Here is a 21,909-nt window from a genome sequence, read left to right as displayed (position 1 = left end):
GCGTCATGGCATAGAGCAGTGGTGTGGAGACACTTTTTTGTAGCCTAGAGTTCAGGAACAATGTGGCCTTTTATAAAACAGATTTCATGCAATTCTACATTTTAGATGCCTGGAGACTTTCACAGAATCTTAAAAGGTAAATTATTATTTAATTTTTATTTAACTGGGCAAGTCAGTTAAGAACAAATTCTTATCTACAATGACTTCCTACCCCTGCCAAACCTGGACGACGCTGTGCCAATTGTGCTCCGTCCAGGTTTAATACCTCACAAATGACCAAAATGACAGGCTGCTTTGACACTGACAAACTGAGAATCTGAGATCAATAAAAACGACCATGTCTGTAATCCATCAAAAGCCTAGTCCAGGTGTGTGGAGAAACACATTGTACAATATGAGGAGGAAGTTATAGTCCTTAACAATCTTTCCAGTTTCACTGACTCACCCAATGATGTGCAGCTCACTCACCGGCCAAAAGCTCATCTTTCTCTTGCTTTACTTTGTAAAACAATGCGGTTGCTCAATAGACCTATTTGGAAGTTGATAACTTGGTAACATACAGACAGATTAGTATTTTATTTTCAGCAGGATCCATTTGCTTTACAACCTCTGTTTTCCAGTGACTGTATTAGAAATATTGCTAAAGGCCTGTTTTGGCTGCATGCTGTTCACTGACAGATTTGCCACACGTTCCTGACTGTAGACATGCCTCGTGATTTGGCTACACACAATCTACAACTAGTCTATTTAAAAACATTTTTTTGCTATTGATCCTCTGTGGCTAAATTCTAGGCTTACTCCTGGTGTAGTATTGGGAATTATTTCATTTCTTTCTGAGCAGACTAGAGTGCTGCAGCACCTTGGGCTCCTTAGTGGTGCAGCGGTCTAAGGCACTGCATCTCAGTGCAAGAGGCGTCACTACAGTCCCTGGTTCGAATCCAGGCTGCATCAAATCCGGCCGTGATTGTGAGTCCCATATGGCGGCGCACAATTGGCACAGCGTTGTCTGGGTTTGGCCGGGGTAGGTTGTAATTGTTAATAAGAATTTGTGACTTGCCTAGTTAAATAAATAAAAACACTCTTCCCGCAGCTATTATTCTATTAGGAAATAAATGAAGTGCAATGCTGGAGAGATGAGTTGCTGGCTCATGTCTATAACAGCATAGAGAGGGAGAGAGATCATAGAAAGTGAATCTCATTTTAGTTCTGTGAGAGATACAGGCGTGCTTCTCTCTCACCATAGCAATGGCCACGCCTTGGTCTAAATAGGCTACAATGTTGCACAAACCATAAACCTGGGACTGCCCAACATTAATACATTCTTAGAAGATCAGGCACGTTTTCACATTACGTTTTTTAGGAGGCATGACAATTACAGAGGAATCCAAATGTAATTACTCTGATTGCTTTTATTAGGATTTTTACATTGGCAACAGTGGAAATTATTTTTCATGCTACCTGATCCTGGCAAATGGGTTCTGGAACGAAAGACCACAAAACTGAGAGGTGCTGGAGGATCTGGCTCAAATTAAGCACCACCCTTCTCATATAATGGGGTAGGGCCATCCCAAGGATCCCTGAATGCATGGACGGTTGCGCCAAAGTTTTTTTATAACTAATCCAAGATTAGACCACAGCTGGTCGTTTCCAATGGGAACAGATCAGTCATAGTGGTCAGAGCCAAGCACGAGTCAGCGAGATCCTATTGGTGCGTTATACAACACATCTGCATATTTCTGTTAGGGAACTCCTCTGTGAATCGCTCGTGTGCAATAACTCAATTCGCCTTTACTTTCCTTCTAAATAACGCAATTATTTAACTTTTGCAAAGGGTAAAGTCTACAAAACTTAGTCCACTCTGTTCACAACAGATTTTAGTTTTGGGAACAGAAAACTGTATTAAGATCAGGTGTTTCATAGATTAAAACATTTTGCAGAATGTCGGCCAAAATCCATCTAGTTCCATCTTCTCCCACTGCCGGCCAGCGGGCTTCCTCTCACTACCATATTTGGTAGTGAGTGGAAACGCTAAGCGGATGCCTCACATTTATACATCTGGTGAAATATCTGTCTCATTGTTCTATCTGTGGCTGCACTGTGGTAGTGGGGGAACAGGAAGTTCCAGGCAGGCACACACCATTCTTCAGAATAAAGAAAATGCCAGAACTGTGATGTCAAGAACATGTCATACCATGCTAGGTAGCATCCGTTAAGGTATTATCACGTTTGGTAAAGGTTTGATGTTTTATTTTTTAGTCAAACCAGGTGATTGTGATCAACTATTTTACAAGTCACATAGCTAGAAGCCTTGGGTTTGTCTGAATGGATGTACATAATTTCCTCAAGGTAATTTTAATAAAGAATGCATTTATTTGAGATTTCTGAGTATGTTTAGCATGTAATTGGTTTTGTGTAAAATTCACAAGCTGGTAAAATGGCGCTGTCCACTCTGTCTTCACCAATGGGCTTCAGTGCAGGTGCAGAGAGACAATTTCATGGTCTGAAGCTGAATGTAATGATTATCAAGTGTTGTAATATTCAAGCAGATTCAGTTGTTTCTTCTATCTTTATAAATGTTACTATGGTGTGAACGGAAATACAATTGGTTTTTGATTGAAATAATACAGTGAAGACAAGGTTATTCAGGAAAATAGTACATAGTGCTGCCTAAAACATACTGCAACTTTGTACTAAATGGTTTGAGTCATTTTGGCTTTTATGTGAATTTGTGGAGTCTATAGTTTAACTGCATATAGACTATAGTTTAAGTGCATTCACGTTGTGCAGACAATTTTAAAGCATGTACTTTGTTTAATGTGAATGAATCCATGTTTTGTTGTCAATGCTTAGCTACCAGATCTATGGAAATGAGATCAGTGCTTGACTTGGACAGGAGCTCACCGGAGCTGAGTACCATCACCTATTTCAGTCCAAGTCAAGCACTGAATTAGATATTTGAACGATTAAAAAAAAAAAAAAAAATGATTTCACCTTTATTTAACCAGGTAGGCAAGTTGAGAACAAGTTCTCATTTACAATTGCGACCTGGCCAAGATAAAGCAAAGCAGTTCGACACATACAACAACACAGAGTTACACATGGAGTAAAACAAACATGCAGTCAATAATACAGTACAAAAATAAGTCTATATACAATGTGAGCAAATGAGGTGAGATAAGGGAGGTAAAGGTAAAAAAGGCCATGGTGGCAAAGTAAATACAATATAGCAAGTAAAACACTGGAATGGTAGATTTGCAGTGGAAGAAAGTGCAAAGTAGAAATAGAAATAATGGGGTGCAAAGGAGAAAAATAAATAAATACAGTAGGGGAAGAGGTAGGTGTATGGGCTAAATTATAGATGGGCTATGTACAGGTGCAGTGATCTGTGAGCTGCTCTGACAGCTGGTGCTTAAAGCTAGTGAGGGAGATAAGTGTTTCCAGTTTCAGAGATTTTTGTAGTTCGTTCCAGTCATTGGCAGCAGAGAACTGGAAGGAGAGACGGCCAAAGGAGGAATTGGCTTTGGGGGTGACCAGAGAGATATACCTGCTGGAGCGCGTGCTACAGGTGGGTGCTGCTATGGTGACCAGTGAGCGGAGATAAGGGGGGACTTTACCTAGCGGGGTCTTGTAGATGACCTGGAGCCAGTGGGTTTGGCGACGAGTATGAAGCGAGGGCCAGCCAACGAGAGCGTACAGGTCACAGTGGTGGGTAGTATATGGGGCTTTGGTGACAAAACGGATGGCACTGTGATAGACTGCATCCAGTTTATTGAGTAGGGTATTGGAGGCTATTTTGTAAATGACATCGCCGAAGTCGAGGATCGGTAGGATGGTCAGTTTTACGAGGGTATGTTTGGCAGCATGAGTGAAGGATGCTTTGTTGCGAAATAGGAAGCCAATTCTAGATTTAACTTTGGATTGGAGATGTTTGATGTGAGTCTGGAAGGAGAGCTAACCAGACACCTAGGTATTTGTAGTTGTCCACATATTCTAAGTCAGAACCGTCCAGAGTAGTGCTGCTGGACGGGCGGGCAGGTGCAGGCAGCGATCGGTTGAAGAGCATGCATTTAGTTTTTTTTAAGAGCACTATTTAAGAGCAGTTGGAGGCCACGGAAGGAGAGTTGTTTGGCATTGAAGCTCGTCAGGAGAGTTGTTAACACAGTGTCCAAAGAAGGGCCAGACGTATACAGAATGGTGTTGTCTGCGTAGAGGTGGATCAGAGACTCACCAGCAGCAAGAGCGACATCATTGATGTATACAGAGAAAAGAGTTGGCCCAAGAATTGAACCCTGTGGCACCCCCATACAGACTACTAGAGGCCCGAACAACAAGCCATCCGATTTGACACATTGAACTCTATCAGGGAAGTAGTTGGTGAACCAGGCAAGGTAATCATTTGAGAAACCAAGGCTATTGAGTCTGCCAATGAGGATGTGGTGATTGAGAGTCGAAAGCCTTGGCCAGGTCAATGAATACGGCAGCACAGTATTGTTTCTTATCGATGGCGGTTACGATATCGTTTAGGACCTTGAGCGTGGCTGAGGTGCACCCATGGCCAGCTCTGAAACCAGATTGCATAGTGGAGAAGGTGCGGTGGGATTCAAAATGGTCGGTAATCTGTTTGTTGACTTGGCTTTTCGAAGACCATGGAAAGGCAGGGTAGGATGGATATAGGTCTGTAGCAGTTTGGGTCAAGAGTGTCCCCTCCTTTGAAGAGGGGGATGGTAGCAGCTGCTTTCCAATCTATTGGAATCTCAGACGACACGAAAGAGTGGTTGAACAGGCTAGTAATAGGGGTTGCAACAATTTCGGCAGATCATTTTAGAAAGAAAGGGTCTAAATTGTCTAGCCCGGCTGATTTGTAGGGGTCCAGATTTTTCAGCTCTTTCAGAACATCAGCTGACTGGATTTGGGAGAAGTAGAAATGGGAAAGGCTTGGGCGAGTAGCTGTGTTGGGTGCAGTGCTGTTGACCGCGGTAGGGGTAGCCAGGTAGAAAGCATGACCAGCCGTAGAAAAATGCTTATTGAAATTCTCAGTTATAGTGGATTTATCAGAGGTGACAGAGTTTCCTATTCTCAGTGCAGTGGGCAGCTGGGAGGAGGTGTTCTTATTCTCCATAGACTTTACAGTGTCCCAGAACTTTTTAGAGTTTGTGTTGCAGGAAGCAAATTTCTGCTTGAAAAAACTAGCCTGGGTTTTTCTAACTGCCTGTGTATATTGGTTTCTAACTTCCCTGAAAAGTTGCATATCACGGGGGCTGTTCGATGCTAATGCAGAACGCCACAGGATGTTTATGTGTTGGTTAAGGGCAGTCAGGTCTGGAGAGAACCAAGGGCTATATCTGTTCCTGGTTCTACATTTCTTGAATGGGGCATGCTTATTAAAGATGGTGAGGAAGGCATTTAAAAAAAATAACCAGGCATCCTCTACTGACGGGATGAGGTCAATATCTTTCCAGGATACCCGGGCCAGGTCGATTAGAAAGGCTTGCTCACTGAAATGTTTCAGGGAGCATTTGACAGTGATGAGTGGAGGTCGTTTGACCGCTGACCCATTACGGATGCAGGCAGTGATCGCTGAGATCTTGGTTGAAAACAGCAGAGGTGTATTTAGAGGTCAAGTTGGTTTGGATGATATCTATGAGGGTGCCCGTGTTTACGGCTTAGGGGTGGTACCTGGTAGGTTCATTGATAATTTGTGTGAGATTGAGGGCATCAAGCTTAGATTGTAGGATGGCTGCGGTGTCAAGCATGTCCCAGTTTAGGTCACCTAGCAGCACGAGCTCTGAAGATAGATGGGGGCAATCAGTTCACATATGGTGTCCAGAGCAGAGCTGGGGGCAGAGGGTGGTCTATAGCAGGCGGCAACAGTGAGAGACTTGTTTTTAGAGAGATGGATTTTTAAAAGTAGAAGTTCAAATTGTTTGGGTACAGACCTGGATAGTAGGACAGAACTCTGCAGGCTATCTCTGCAGTAGATTGCAACACCCCCCCCTTTGGCCGTTCTATCTTGTCTGAAAATGTTGTAGTTAGGGATGAAGATTTCAGAGTTTTTGGTGGACTTCCTAAGCCAGGATTCAGACACGGCTAGGACATCCGGGTGGGCAGAGTGTGCTAAAGCAGTGAATAAAACAAACTTAGGGAGGAGGCTTCTAATGTTAACATGCATGAAACCAAGGCTATTATGGTTACAGAAGTCATCAAAAGAGAGCGCCTGGGGAATAGGAGTGGAGCTAGGCACTGCAGGGCCTGGATTCACCTCTACATCTCCAGAGGAGGAGTAGGATAAGGGTACGGCTTAAAGCTATGAGTGTTGGTAATCTAGGACGTCCGGAACAGAGAGTAAAAGGAGCAGGTTTCTGGGGGCGATAAAATAGCTTCAAGGTATAATGTACAGACAAAGGTATGGTAGGATGTGAATACAGTGGAGGTAAACCTAGGCATTGAGTGATGATGAGAGAGATATTGTCTCTAGAAACATCATTGAAACCAGAAGATGTCATAGCATGTGTGGGTGGTGGAACTGAAAGGTTGGATAAGGTATAATGAGCAGGGCTAGAGGCTCTACAGTGAAATAAGCCAATAAACACTAACCAGAACAGCAATGGACAAGGCATATTGACATTAAGAAGAGGCATGCTTAGCCGAGTGATCATAAATGTCCAAGTGAGATTCAGACAGCTAGCCGGGCCATAGGTAGCAAGCTGGCAGAAGATGGAGTGAGGTCTGTTTTTAGCCACCTCGTGTGTTTCCGTCTGTAGATTAGTGGGGTTCCATGTGGTAGGGGGGACCAGTCCAATTGGCAAAATAGTTATAGTTATAGTGGCCCAAGAAACTTCTCCGGTAGACCTATTAAGATAGCAGCCGATAAGACAGCTAACGATTAGCTGGCCGCAGATGGGCATTCAGGTTACGTCGCGACAGAGGGGCCAGTTGGATACCTCCCTCGGGCAGATAACGTCGGTAGTCCAGTCGTGAAGGCCCGATGGGGCTCCGCATCGGCAGTAAAACGGGTCCGGATAGGTGATTGTAGCCCAGGAGTGGCTGATGGAACTCTTCAGTTGGCTAGCTCCGGAATAATTGATGTTAGCTCCGGGACCGACGTTAGCCAAAAGTCACTTGGGTAGCAGCTAGCTAGCTGCAAGATCCAGGTGTAAATGTCCAGAGCTCGCGGTAGAAATCCGGGGATATGGAGAGAAAAATAGGTCCGGTATGCTCTGGTCTGAGTCGCGCTGTACAAAACTGGCGATAGCTTTTCGAGCTAAGGGATAGCTGATGACCGCCAACCGTGGCTAGCTGAACTCCAACGTTAGCCAGTGAACTTGCCAACCTCTGGCTAACCTCTGGCTAGCTTCTGTTGTGGATTTCAGATTTGAGGTAAATAATACTTTTTTTTTTAATTGGTGAGGCGGGTTGCAGAAGAGTGTTTTGAGGATGAGTTTTTAGAAGAAAAAAAATATTTAAAAATATATGTGAAGAAAATATGTAAATATATAAATACACGGGACACGACAAGAGGACGACAAAGGACGTCTGACTCCTATGCCGTCTTGGTTGAGACAACAAGAAGAAATATAATATATTTTTGGAGAATAAAGAAAGTGCCTGAACTGTGAAGACTAACTTTTGTGTCTGTTTCTCATTGTTAATACAGGACAACTAGAAAATACGTCTGAGGCCGGTAACATCAATAGTGAGGACAAACCTAGCCTATCTCTCTCATTCCAGACTTTGTCCAAACCTACATTCATTCACTGGGTCCTGATTGTGACAGTGGAGCCCAGTTTGCACGGCAGGATCCAGAGATGGCATCAGTGAAGCTGGAAGACTGCAGTCAAACACTGGACCTGAATGTCATCATTAAAGATGAAGAAGAGGAGGAGAAGATTGGGGCATCTGTTTCTCATGGTAAGAGCAGGTTCTATCTAAGTTTGTTATTCATTCCAACTTCTCACTGTGTATGAGAAGTTGCAGTAGAACTGTTTCATGATGAACTGTTACAATGAGAAGGTAGATGTTATTTCATGCTACTGACACTTGCATGGTTTGACACCAGTATTGCCAGCATTTATTTTTTTCACTGGGCTATCTGGAGTGCTCAGAGAGTAGACTAAAGAAGTGAAGTAGACAAACTATCAGTGATTTAAAGTTCTATGAAATTAGTCTGTGTAGTTACTACCCCTTGTGATAGTGAGTGGAGGATGATATGGCTCATTTATGACTTTTGCCCCTTTTTAGAATAGTTTTATTCCCTTTTGTATTGTACAGCCTACTGATATGAATACATATGTCACCCGGTACAGCCAGAAGAGGACTGGCCACCCCTTTGGGCCTGGTTCCTCTCTGTGTTTCTTCCTAGCTTCCTGCCTTCTATTGAGTTTTTCCTGGCCACTGTGCTTCTACATCTGCATTACTTGATCTTTGGGGTTTTAGGCTGGGTTTCTGTAAAGCACTTTGTGACAACTGCTGATGTAAAAGGGTTTATAAAATACATTTGATTGACATTGACAGTACCAGTCAAAGGTTTGGACACCTACTTATTCCAGGGTTTTCTTTATTTTTACTATTTTCTACATTGTAATATAAGTGAAAACAAACTTTAAGTAACACATATGTAGTCATGTAGTAACCAAAAAAGTGAGATTCTTCAAAGTAGCCACCCTTTGCCTTCATGACAGCTCTGCACACTCTTGGCATTCTCTCAACCAGCTTCATGAGGAAGTCACCTGGAATGCATATCAATTAACAGGTGTGCCTTGTTAAAAGTTCATTTGTGTTATTTCTTTCCTTAGTGCGTTTTAGCCAATCAGTTGTGTTGTAACAAAGTAGGGTTGGTATACAGAAGACAGCCCTATTTGGTAAAAGAGCAAGGCCATATTATGTCAAGAACAGCTCAAATAAGCAAAGAGAAATGACAGCCCGTTACTTTAAGACATGAAGGTCAATCAATGCAGAACATTTTATAGAACTTTGAAAGTGTCTTCAAGCGCAGTTGCAAAAACCATTAAGCGCTATGATGAAACTGGCTCTCATGAGGACCGCCACAGGAAAGGAAGACCAAGAGTTACCTCTGCTGCAGAGGAAAGGTTCATTAGAGTATCAGCCTTAGAAATTTCATCCCAAATAAATGCTTCAGAATTCAAGTAACAGACACATCAACTGTTCAGAGTAGACTGTGTGAATCAGGCCTTCATGGTCGAATTGATGCAAATAAACCACTACTAAAGGACACCAATAAGAAGAAGAGACTTGCTTGTGCCAAGAAACACGAGCAATGGACATTAGACCGGGGGAAATCCTGTAATTTGGTGCGATTTGTCCAAATTTGAGATTTTTGGTTCCAACTCCTGTGTCTTTGTGAGACGCAGAGTAGGTGAATGGATGTTCTCTGCATGTGTGGTTCCCACCGTGAAGCATGGAGGTGTGATGGTGGGGTGCTTTGCTGGTAACACTCAGTGATTTATTTAGAATTCAAGGCACACTTAACCAGCATGGCTACCACATCAGTCTGCAGCGATATGCCATCCCATCGGGTATGGGCTTTGTGGGACTAATTTGTTTTTCAACAGGACAATGACCCAAAACACCCCTCCAGACTGTGTAAGGGCTATTTGACTTAGAATGAGAGTGATGGAGTGCTGCATCAGATGCCCTGACCTCCACAATCCCCCGACCTCAACCCAAATGAGATGGTTTGGGATGAGTTGGACTGCAGAGTGAAGGAAAAGCAGCCAACAAGTGCTCAACATATGTGGGAGTTCCTTCAAGACTGTTGGAAAAGCCTTCCAGGTGAAACTGGTTGAGAGAATGCCAAGTGTGCAAAGCTGTCATCAAGGCAAAGGGTGGCTACTTTGAAGAATCTAAAATATATTTTGATTTGTTTTAACACTTTTGGTTACTACATGATTCCATATGTGTTATTTCATAGTTTTGATGTCTTCACTTATTCTACAATGTATAAAATAGTAAAAATAAAGAAAAACCCTTGAATGAGTAAGCTTGTCCAAACGTTGGACTTGTACTGTATATCACACCAACTGACTAGTTCTTCTGATGTTGTTCACATAGGAAACCATGTTGAGACATTCTCTACATCCAGAGAGCAACAGCAGGAAGATCATAGAGCTAAGAGGTCTCATCACTGCCCACATTGTGAGGAGATTTTTCCATTTCTATCAAAGCTAAAAATACACCTAAAAATACACACAGGAGAGAATCTGTATTCCTGTACTGACTGTGGGAAGAATTTCTCTCTACTGAGCAACTTCAAAAGACATGAACGTATACATACAGGAGAGAAGCCTTACTTATGCTCTGACTGTGTAAAATGCTTCACAACATCAACTGAGCTAAAACGTCACCAGAGAACACACACAGGAGAGAAGCCTTACTCCTGCTCTGACTGTGGAAAGAGTTTCTCTCAACTGAGCAACTTAAAAGCACATGTACGTATACATACAGGAGAGAATCCTTACTCTTGCTCTGACTGTGGGAAGAGTTTCTCTCTACTGAGCAACTTAAAATCACATGAACGTATGCATAAAGGAGAGAAGCCTTACATATGCTCTGACTGTGTAAAATGCTTCACAACATCAACTGAGCTAAAACGTCATCAGAGAACACACACAGGAGAGAAGCCTTTCTCCTGCTCCGACTGTGGAAAGAGTTTTTCTCGACTGGGCACCTTAAAAAGACACCAAGGTAAACATAAAGGACCACTGATCTGACTGTGGAAAATGTTTTAAAACAACAGCTGAGCTAAAAGGTCATCAGAGAACACACATAGGAGAGAAGCCTTACATCTGCTCTGACTGTGCGTCGAGTTTCTCTACTGTGCCACTTAAAATGACATGAATGTATACACACAGGAGAGAAGCCTTGTCACTTCACTGACTGTGAGAAGAGATTCTACAGATTGGGCAATTTAAAAAGACACCAATGTGTACATAAAGGAGAGAAGCCTCATCAGTTCTCTCAGACCAGCTCAGATTAGACACTACTTAATTATCATCTCATAAAATAATTGGCAACGTTGAATTGGATCAAATGAAGAAAGCGTAGAACACTATTGTAATCCTATTGTTTCTCACTGTGAGAGAACTGTGCAGAGGAACGGTTAGCCTCTCTTTACTGATCAGTATGCACCTTGTCAGTTTTGGTGTGTTTTGTTAGCTTATACTGTAAAGATATTGAGATGACCTTGGATTTGCCCTTAGGGTTGAATATCCTCTGTGAGGCGTCTCACAATAGAGTGGTTGACTGGGTGGTACTGCTTCCCTCTGTAGTTTTCTGTGGGAATGAGCTGGTAGACAACATGCACTGAGTGTACAAAACATGAAGGATGCCTGCTCTTTCCATGACATAGACTGACCAGGTGAACCCAGGTCAAAGCTATAATCCTTAATGATGTAGTTTTTATTATGTATTTATTATGGATCCCCATTAGCTTTCAGCAGAAAACAAGAGACTGCAGTTGCAGTGGGCTAAGGAATTAAAAGGCTGGACGCTGGAGAATTTGAAAAACATTTCCTGGTCTGATGAATCCATGCTGTTTCATGCAGATGGGAGGACTAGGGTATAGAGAAAACCATGAGTACATGCATCCACTCCATATGTCAACATTGCAGGCTGGTGGTGGTGGTGTGAGGGGTGTGTTTTCATGGCACACATTGGGTCCCTTGATAGAAGTGGAGCAACGTTTTAATACCACAGGATATGTAAACATCATTGCCGATCAGGTGCCTCCCTTCATGGCAGCAGTGTATCCGTCTGCAAATAGTTTTTTTCAGCAGGATTATGCCCCATGGTACAAGGCTTGTCCAGGAATGGTTCCAAGAACATGACAGTGAATTGAGCTTACTGTAGTGGCCGGCCGAGTCACCAGATCTCAATCCAATTGTTCATCTGTGGGAGGAGATGGAACAAGCTATTTAGAGTAGATCCACTCCCAGACAACTTGACACAATTGTGGGAAGCATTGGGCCAGAATCCCTGTGGAACGCTCTCAACACCTTGGACAGTCCATGCCCTGCCGAATTGAGGCTGTTCTGAGGACAAAGAGGGGTGCAACTCAATATTAGGAAGGTGTTTCTAATGTTTTGTACACAGTGTATATCAGATAAAGATGGTGTGATGATCATTTTAGCATTAGTTTGGGTGGATTATTTTATATTAAACAACTATTGTTTAATTATAAACAGGCTATGAACTGACTTGTTTATTAAATTGTCTTTTCATTCTTGATTCATTATTTTAGTCATTGATGAATGTATTTGAATAACTGTATTGAAGTTAATTGATCTGGCGGCAGGTAGCCTGGCGGTTAAGAGTGTTGGGCCAGTAACTGGAAGGTTGCTGGTTTGAATCCTGAGCCGACTAGGTGAATAATCTGTCATTGTGCCCTTCAGCAAGCCAATTAACTCTTATTTGTCCTGTAATTTGCTCTGGATAAGAGCATCTGCTAAATGACAAGATTGTAATGAAAAATGTTTGTATATGAATTTATGCTGGGCAAACACTTTTTTCTCTTAAATGAAATACTGTATATACAATACACAACATTACCACTTTGTTTACCCTGGTCAGAGGGACAGGACCATAGTAAACTAGACTATGTAGCTGCTGTTGTTAGTAGCCTACAGTTTCCATGCAATACAGCATGTCAGATCACTAATGATTAGGTGTATAGGCTGCTACATTTCTGCTTGTGTCTGTCAGGAGAGATGTGTTATCAGGCTTGTTAAATAACTACTGGAGGGAAGTGGAGAGCCGCCTTGACCTTTGTGCCCGGCCCGCCCGACATGGTCAAGAGACACAGAGAGCCTGCAGCAGCACTCCAATGTGAAGAACAGCCCTTAGAAAAATGTGCGATGGTAGTACAATTAAAAAAATATAGCATGGTATTTTTGTGGAATGGTAATGACCAAAAAACAATATGTTTTTTATTGTACTAAACCTAGGAACATAGAAGAAAGTGCCAGATGTGTCATAATAGCCTGGAAGTAAAGCAGCACTGGGAATGGAATACATAGAATACATGCAGCAGGGTGGAAACAATCACAGTAAAACACGATTTAAATGTATTGTTGGAAGGGCTGTGGTCACTATTCATGTAATACATTCAATATATACATCAGATGGTATTGGGGAGATATTTCATAGGGTTTTCATGGGTACATTATTTACCCATTTCAATCTTATACCAACCAACCCTATGCTTGGTGGGACTGTTATGGTCAGAGCAGACCATCTGATATGCCCTTAAATATTGTGATTATCAACCTGGAATTAAAATGTAAGAGGACCAGTGCTTCTACAGTGAAACACATCTCACATCTGTGCTGTTTGAGAGAGATGTTGTTAGACTACATTATATCGTTGTTTCCTCTTCTGAGTGCACTGGTGGGGAACAACATAATTTCAATTCACCGAGACAATGAGTCCTTCAACTTTAGCACTATATCCACATGTTTGAATTATCTGAATGATGATGGTGATGAAGGGGGAGATTGAATTTACAATATACAACGGGGGCAACTAGGCTTTTAGCTAGTCTGCAGGCCAGAACATAATTATCCTAGTAACAAATAGCCTATAGCTGCCCAATTCATAGTCCTACACAGTGTGGGCTACACTACACATTTAACACGTGGTTAGTGGGCTAATCAATTCAATGACCATAACATAATAATGTTGATCTGATTACAGTGGTAAAATCACCAATGTCTATATTAATAGTCCTACCTGTTCTGTTACAATATATTCATCGTATTTCTGCAATGCCAAACCAGTGTGTCTTGTTTGTAACGACACTGTCACTGTTTGCAAAGAATTCAATCTGAGATGTCATTATGAATCTAAGCATGGTACTTTCAGAAGTAGATGTTCCACCCCAGACATGAGGCTGAAATCTGATGCAGAAAGGAAGGTGGGCCTAAGGAGTGAACACCCTGTGTGTTTTACAGTGGAGATTTTAGCATGTACATATTTTATTGTTATTTAACCTTGATTTAACTAGGTTACACAAATCCACAAGGAGTCAGTAGAAACCATATTTGTTTAACCAAGTCAGCCATATCAGCTATGTTTTTTTAAAGGCATTAACTGTTTCAGTGCCAGACTAAGCTCGGGTGGCTGATAGCCAGGTGTAGCAGTGGTAAGGATTCACTCCATGGTGTTGAAAGGAAAGGTTTATGCTGGGCTAACTGATATTCTGCTACAAATGGTTTAAGTAATCCGATATTTTCACTAATCTGGATTTAGACTGTCTGCTAATTCAGGTCTAAATAGGGGTACAATGTAGGACCACTGAAAACATTGTAAGACAGACTTTTTGTTAGCCTTTAACACGTCAGCATGCTTCCCAGCCGAAACCGTGCACTTATTGGCTTATTTGCATATTCAAGCCTGTCTCAAAATAGAACACTGCCCTTTTAATTAAGACAAGCTTTTTCCCTGACTGGCTTTTCAAAGACAGTTTGAAATGTAGCCTTTTCATAGACAGCTTGAATTGTAGACGAGCAGTAATTCCCCATTGCTGACCTATACCCATGTATAACTGGTTTAATATCTCGCTAACTAGCAAAGAATATCAACAGATAGTCAACACCCGCAGCTCTGATCTGAACAGCGCATTCACTCGCTGGTGATTGAAAGACTTCTCGTGGGCTACTCGAGCCAATACAATTCTACTCGGTTCGGACTGGCTCTGCCTACAACAAAATCACAGACTCAATCTTGAAAAGTTATTTGTTTTGGTTTGTTGCATTGAAAAGGGGCTGATATAATATCGGTTCGATCATAGAAAAAAACGTTGCTCTATATAGTGCAAACTAATGGGGCGAACTCCGTGAAGTTCAATCTCTTCCGTCTCTGTGCGGCATGGAATTTATTCTGACTGCAGTCCTGGAGGAAGTGAGCAGCCGCGCACAGTTTAGAGAGAACGTTGCCTGCAGGAACACCTTTCACAATATTGAGGAATCTAGATTTGATACCGTCACTAAGCAACCACACATTACGTCCGTTAGATAGTTATTGATCCAATTGCAAGATGCCTGATCTAGGTTTATTTCAGACTCTGTTTGTAGCCTCGTAGGAACCATCCAGATCTCACGGATACATGTAGCTTAACATAATGTAAGCTCAAGAGATCTGTTTGTAAGTCATGGATATAATATAATATTTTCTCTTAGGCTTTCCAAAATAATAACCACATGGCCCGGAAATATACCACAAATGTTGTTTAACAGGAAATTCTACCTGACATACATTTTCTTTCCGGTATGAGGGTGAAGGAAGAAATCCCCCTTGGTCATTGTATTACAGTTCTCACAATGATCTGAGGGGAGGGTGGATAGGAAATGCTGTTTTCAGTTTTCTGTGAAAATGAGCTGGTAGACACAACATGTATCAGAGATGATGTGATGATCAGTTTTCTGTGGGAATGAGTTAGTAGACACAACATGTATCAGATAGAGATGATGTGATGATCAGTTTTCTGTGGGAATGAGTTAGTAGACACAACATGTATCAGATAGAGATGATGTGATGATCAGTTTTCTGTGGGAATGAGTTAGTAGATACAACATGTATCAGATAGAGATGATGTGATGATCAGTTCTCTGTGGGAATGAGCTGGTAGACACAACATGTATCAGAGATGGTGTGATGATCAGTTTTCACCACTAGTTTGGGTAGATACATATTTTACCACGTAATTTTACTATTGATGCACAGGCTATGAAATGACATGTTTATTAAATTGTATTTTAAAACTAAATTTGTTATTTTAGTCATTGATGATGAATGTGATTGGATTACTCCATTGAACTTTATTGATCTGACAATGAAAAATGAAGTTAGAATTGAATGAATGAATTTGTGCAGCTCAATCTCTTCTCTTCTGTATCATTAAATACTAAAAACTGTTTTAAGCAAAAAAAATTCCTGTTTGTATGAAGCTGAAACGAACATGAAATTTAAATCAGCAATTCATTTGACCTCAGCACTGACATGGTTTTTCAGCATCAACTTTGAGACCAGATACAATACTGCAGCTTTATTGATGTACTGAATGTCTTTGTTTAATTCATGGAATTCTAAAGAATATATGTTTCTATTTATCTTCTCAAAACATGTCACTACATCTCTACACATCACCATGGTGACAAGCCCATTCGTTAGGCACCAGTAATTTCTACAATGCATACAAATAGATGTTTATCAGTATAAAGTGCATGTGTTTTCTTATTAAATAAGTGTTTTATAGCGTACCAATGCCCAGAAACAGCATTACCCATGCAATTCAATAATGACCCAGTTACTATTGGGGAATGGAACCAGAGGAAGCTTGTGTTACCTTTCTCACACCACTACAGTATTCATTTCAACAGACCTTTTCCATGGCCCTTTGTTAGAGCTCAATATATTCCCAGGACTATATTGAGGGTCAGACTGTTGAAATGCCCAGTTGATTATGTAAATAGTCTTGTAGAACTCTGGTATTGATGGTCCATTTGAGGGTGAGTCATTAATATGAATGCTCAGAGTGACAGACCTGTGAACTCACCTGTGATGGCCCACGTCTACCACAACCTTTTCTATTGTGTTAGTCAGCACCACAGCATTTTAGGAAGCCATTGTTCAAAATGTGTTCATACACACAGTAACAATGAGAGGGGGTGTAGCATGCACAGGGGAGGACCAGGAAGTTGATCTCAGACTTCTATTTAGAACTGGGATCCTATCCAGGGTTGACAGATTAACAGTGAGAACAAACCCAGCCTGCTTCTCTCCTTCCACACTGACTCCCAACCTACAGTCACTGGGTCCTGATTGTGACAGTGGAGACTCGTTTGCACTGCAGGATCCAGAGAGGTTTATTCTACATTTTGCAAAAAAAATAATTGCAACATGATGGGAATGACAGATACAGGAGACATTTTCTAAAGATCCACAAATGTTTTATCTGTTCATAGCGGCAGGAAAACATTGAAGAACCACAATGCAATGCTGCAAAGGTGTAAGAATGATGCTGCTAAGATCAGAGATTCATCTCCTGAGTACACATCACAAATCTTGAGTACATAACTAGCCCCCTGAATACAAACTAAGTAATCTTACATACAGGACTTCAAACTGTAAAATAGATATATTTTGAATCATCACACTTTTCGCTATGTACTAGTGTTTCCCAATCGTGGACCTGGGGACCCAAAGGGGTGCGCTTTTTTGTTTTTGCCCTGACACTCACACACTGGATTCAACTAAGCAACTCAAGCCTTTGAATTGAATAAGGTATGAGAGCTAGGGTAAAAACACACATGTACACCCCTTTTGGGACCAGGGTTGGGGAACACTGCTGTACTGAAAGTCCTCCATCTTCAAAACTTCACTGCTGACGTGCACATTATTGGGATTGTATACAGGATGAGGAAACCAAGGTGGACATCTGTAATTTGATTGACCTATCCCTTTAATTAGAGTTCCTTTGGAGTTACATTTAGTTAGAGGTGCATTTGCTCTCAGCATGTGCTATAAATAAACATTTTATATTCCTAGGTCTAGTACAAAGGAAAACATACTGTTTTTTGATCACTACCATTCCACGAAAATACAATGCTGTATTTTTTCCATTGTACTACAATCCTACATTTTTGTACAGGTCTTCACATCGGAGTGCTGCTGCATGCCCTTTGTCTCTCTTGACCATCTCGGGCGGGCCGGGCACAAGGCACAAAGGTCAAGGCGCGCTCTCCACTTCCCTCCAGTAGTTATTTAACAAGCCTGATAACACATCTCTCCTGACAGACACAGGCACAAACTCTTGTATAAATGTAGCAGCCTATACACCTAATCATTAGAGATCTGACATGCTGTATTGCATGGAAACTGTAGGCTACTAACAACAGCAGCTACATAGTCTAGCTTACTATGGTCCTGTACCTCTGGCCAGGGTAAACAAAGCAGCAATGTTGTGTATTGTATATACAGTATTTCACTTCAAACAGTTTATTTCATTTAATTATATAAAAGAGAAGAAGAGGTTGCCCAGCATAAATTTGTGTACAACATTTTTTCATGACATTCTTGTCATTTAGCAGATGCTCTTATCCAGAGAGACTTACAGGACAAAAAAGGGTTAATTGCCTTGCTAAAATGCACAATGACAGATTGGTCCCGAGCCGATTAGGTGAACAGCGACCTTTCAGTTACTGGCCCAACACTCTTAACCGCTAGGCTACCTGCCGCCAGATCAATTAACTTCCATACAGTTTTTCAAATACATTCATCATCAATGACTAAAATAATGAATCTAGTATTAAAATACAATTTAATAAACACAAGTTGTCAATTCATAGCCTGTTTATCATTAAACAAAAGTGGTTTAGTAATATAAAATAATCCACCCAAACTAACGCTAAAAACTGATCACACCACCATCTTTATCTGATATACACTGAGTGTACAAAACATTAGGAACACCTTCCTAATATTGAGTTGCAGCCCCAGTTGTCCTCAGAACATCAATTCATCAGGGCATAGACTGTCCAAGGTGTTGAGAGCGTTCCACAGGGATGCTGGTCCATGTTGACTCCAAAGCTTCCCACAATTGTGTAAAGTTAGCTGGGAGTGGATCTGTACTCCAAATAGCTACTTCCATCTCCTGCCACAGATGAACAATTGGATTGAGATCTGGTGACTCGGCAGGCCACTGCAGTAAGCTGAATTCACTGTCATGTTCTTGGAACCATTCCTGGACAAGCCTTGTGGCATGGGGCATAATCCTGCTGAAAAAATCTATTTGCAGATGGATACACTGCTGCCATGAAGGGAGGCACCTGATTGGCAATGATGTTTAGACATCCTGTAGCATTCAAACATTGTTCATCTTTTATCAAGGGGCCCAATGTGTGTCCTGAAAACACACCCCAACCATCACACCACCAGCCTGCAATGCTGACACACGGCATGGATGCATACAGTGGTGTAAAGTAGTTATTTAAATCATATTTACTTTAGTCGTTTTTGGGGGGTATCTGTACTTTACTACGTATATTGTTGACAACTTTTACTTCACTACATTCCTAAAGTAAATAATGTACTTTTTACTCCATACATTTTCCCTGACACCCAAAAGTACACGTTACATTTTTTATGATTAGCAGGACAGAAAATGATCCAATTCACACACTTATCAAGATAACATCCATGATCTCTGATCTGGCAGACTCACTAAACACAAATGCTTTGTTTGTAAATGATGTCTAAGTGTTGGAATGTGCCCCTGGCTGTCCGTAATATATAAAAAAAACAAGACAATTGTGCGATCTGGTTTGCTTAATTTAAGGAATTTGAAATGATTCATACTTTAACTTTTGATACTTAAGTATATTTACAACCAAATACTTTTACTCAAGTAGTATTTTAATGGGTGACTTTTACTTGAGGAATTTTCTATTAAAAAAGGTATCATTACTTTTACTCAAGTATGACAGATACTTTTCCCACCACTGGATGCATGTACTTGTGGTTTCCTCCATACCTAGTCCTCCCATCAGCGTGAAACAGAAGGAACCAGGATTCATCAGACCAGGCAATGTTTTTCAAATTCTCCAGTGTCCAGTGTTTTCATTCCTTAGCCCACTGCAACTGCAGTCTCTTGTTTTCTGCTGAAAGCTAATGGGGATCCATAATAAATACATAATAAAAACTACATCATTAAGGATTATAGCTTTGACCTGGGTTCACCTGGTCAGTCTATGTCATGGAAAATGCAGGCATCCTTCATGTTTTGTACACTCAGTGCATGTTGTCTACCAGCTCATTCCCACAGAAAACTACAGAGGGAAGCAGTACCACCCAGTCAACCATCAGACTCCATTGTGAGACACCTCACAGAGGATATTCAACCCTAAGGGTAAATCCAAGATCATCTCAATATCTTTCCAGTAGAAGCTAACAAAACACACCTAAACTGACAAGGTGCATACTGATCAGTAAAGTAAAGAGGCTAACATTCTATAACACTCCGTTTCCTCTGTACAGTTCTCTCACAGTGAGAAACTATAGGATTACAATAGAGTGTTCTACGCTTTCTTCATTTGATCCAATTCAACATCGCCAATTATTTTATGAGATGATAATTAAGTGGAGTGTCTAATATTAGCTGGTCTGAGAGAACTGATGAGGCTTCTCTCCTTTATGTAAACATTGGTGTCTTTTTAAATTGCCCAAATTGTAGTATCTCTTCTCACTGTCAGTGCAGTGATAAGTCTTCTCTCCTGTGTGTATCAGGTGGTGTGTCGTTAAATTGCCAATCCGGAGAAACTCTTGCCACAGTCAGAGCAGAAGTAAGGCTTCTCTCCTGTGTGTGTTCTCTGATGAACTTTTAGCTCAGTGGTAAGTCTTCTCTCCTTTATGTTTACCTTGGTGTCTTTTTAACTGGCACATTCAAAATAAACTCTTTCCACAGTCAGAGAAGCAGTAAGGCTTCTCTCCCATCTGTGTTCTCTGATTAACTTTTAGGTGAGTTGATGTGAAGCATTTTAAGGCTTCACTCCTGGATGTATACGTTCATGTGTTTTTAAGTGGCCCAGTCGAGAGAAACTCTTTCCACAGTCAGAGCAGGAGTAAGGCTTCACTCCTGTATGTATACGGTCATGTCTTTTTAAGTTGTCCAGTTTAGAGAAACTCTTTCCACAGTCAGAGCAGGAGTAAGGCTTAACTCCTGTATGTATACGTTCATGTGTTTTCACACTGTCCAGTTGAGAGAAACTCTTTCCACAGTCAGAGCAGGAGTAAGGCTTCAATCCTGTATGTATACGGTCATGTATTTTTAATTCACCCAGTTGAGAGAAATTCTTTCCACAGTTAGAGCAGGAGTAAGGCTTCACTCCTGTATGTATACGTTCATGTGTTTTTAAGTGGCCCAGTCGAGAAAAACTCTTTCCACAGTCAGAGCAGGAGTAAGGCTTCACTCCGGTATGTATACGCTCATGTGTTTTTAAGTCATCGGGTCGAGAGAAACTCTTTCCACAGTCAGAGCAGGAGTAAGGCTTCTCTCCTGTGTGTACACGTTCATGACGTTTTAAGGTGCCCAGTTGAGAGAAACTCGCCCCACAGTCAGAGCAGGAGTAAGGCTTTTCTCCTGTATGCACTCTCTGATGAACTGTCAGAACCTTTGATGTAGAGAAATTCTTCCCACAGTCAGTACAGGAATACAGATTTTCTCCTAGGTGTATTTTTAGGTGTATTTTTAGTTTTGATAGAACTGAAAAATTCTCCTCACAATGTGGGCAGTGGTGAAACCTCTTAGTTCTATGATCTTCCTGCTGTTGCTCTCTGGATGTAGAGAATGTCTCAACATGGTCTCCTGTGTGAACAAAATCAGAAGAACTAGTCAGTTGTGTGATATACACTACAGGTCAAACGTTTTAGAACACCTACTCATTCAAGGGTTTCTTAATTTTACGATTTTCTACATTGTAGAATAATAGTGAAGACATCAAAACTATGAAATAACACATATGGAATCATGTAGTAACCAAAACAAAAATGTGTTAAACAAATCAAAATATATTATATTTGAGATTCATCAAATAGTCACCCTTTGCCTTGATGACAGCTTTGCACAATCTTGGTATTCTCTTACCATGATAAAGAGATTTCCCAATCTTCTCTTCTTCATCTTTAATGTTGACATTCAGTTCCAGTGTTTGACTGCAGTCTTCCAGCTTCACTGATGTCATCTCTGGATCCTGCAGTGCAAACTGGGCTCCACTGTCACAATCAGGATCTCGTGACTGTAGGTTTGGACTCAGTGTGGAAGGAGAGAGGCAGGCTGGGTTTGTCCTCAGTATTGATGTTACCGGCCTCAGACTTAATTCTAGTTGTCCTGTAGTAACATTG

At 41.3% G+C, this 21,909-nt stretch overlaps 2 protein-coding genes and 1 long non-coding RNA gene across 8 annotated transcripts in view; 1 reads left to right on the top strand and 2 right to left on the bottom strand.

Annotated features, from left to right (window-relative positions):
• The window catches only part of LOC115179515 (zinc finger protein OZF), a 919,448-nt gene that overhangs the window by 308,784 nt on the left and 588,755 nt on the right, over positions 1 to 21,909 (bottom strand). The window contains exon 2 of one of the 6 annotated variants that reach the window (XM_029741124.1): positions 21,653 to 21,895. The exons of the other annotated variants lie outside the window; for them this stretch is intronic. Coding sequence (XP_029596984.1) covers positions 21,653 to 21,749 — 97 coding nt within the window. The 5' untranslated portion in view covers positions 21,750 to 21,895. The remainder of the gene's footprint in view (positions 1 to 21,652; positions 21,896 to 21,909) is intronic. 6 annotated transcript variants of the gene reach the window in all.
• LOC115179539 (gastrula zinc finger protein XlCGF17.1-like) overlaps positions 1 to 21,909 on the bottom strand; it is a 558,171-nt gene that overhangs the window by 255,022 nt on the left and 281,240 nt on the right. The window lies entirely within an intron of this gene.
• Positions 7,869 to 12,243, top strand: LOC115179580 (uncharacterized). Its single transcript, XR_003872959.1, has 2 exons — positions 7,869 to 7,908; positions 10,069 to 12,243. It is a non-coding gene; the product is annotated as an uncharacterized LOC115179580 (long non-coding RNA).

Source organism: Salmo trutta, chromosome 39, assembly GCF_901001165.1.
Source record: "Salmo trutta chromosome 39, fSalTru1.1, whole genome shotgun sequence".
NCBI lineage: Eukaryota > Metazoa > Chordata > Actinopteri > Salmoniformes > Salmonidae > Salmo > Salmo trutta.
This window is presented reverse-complemented; position numbering and strand designations above follow the sequence as displayed.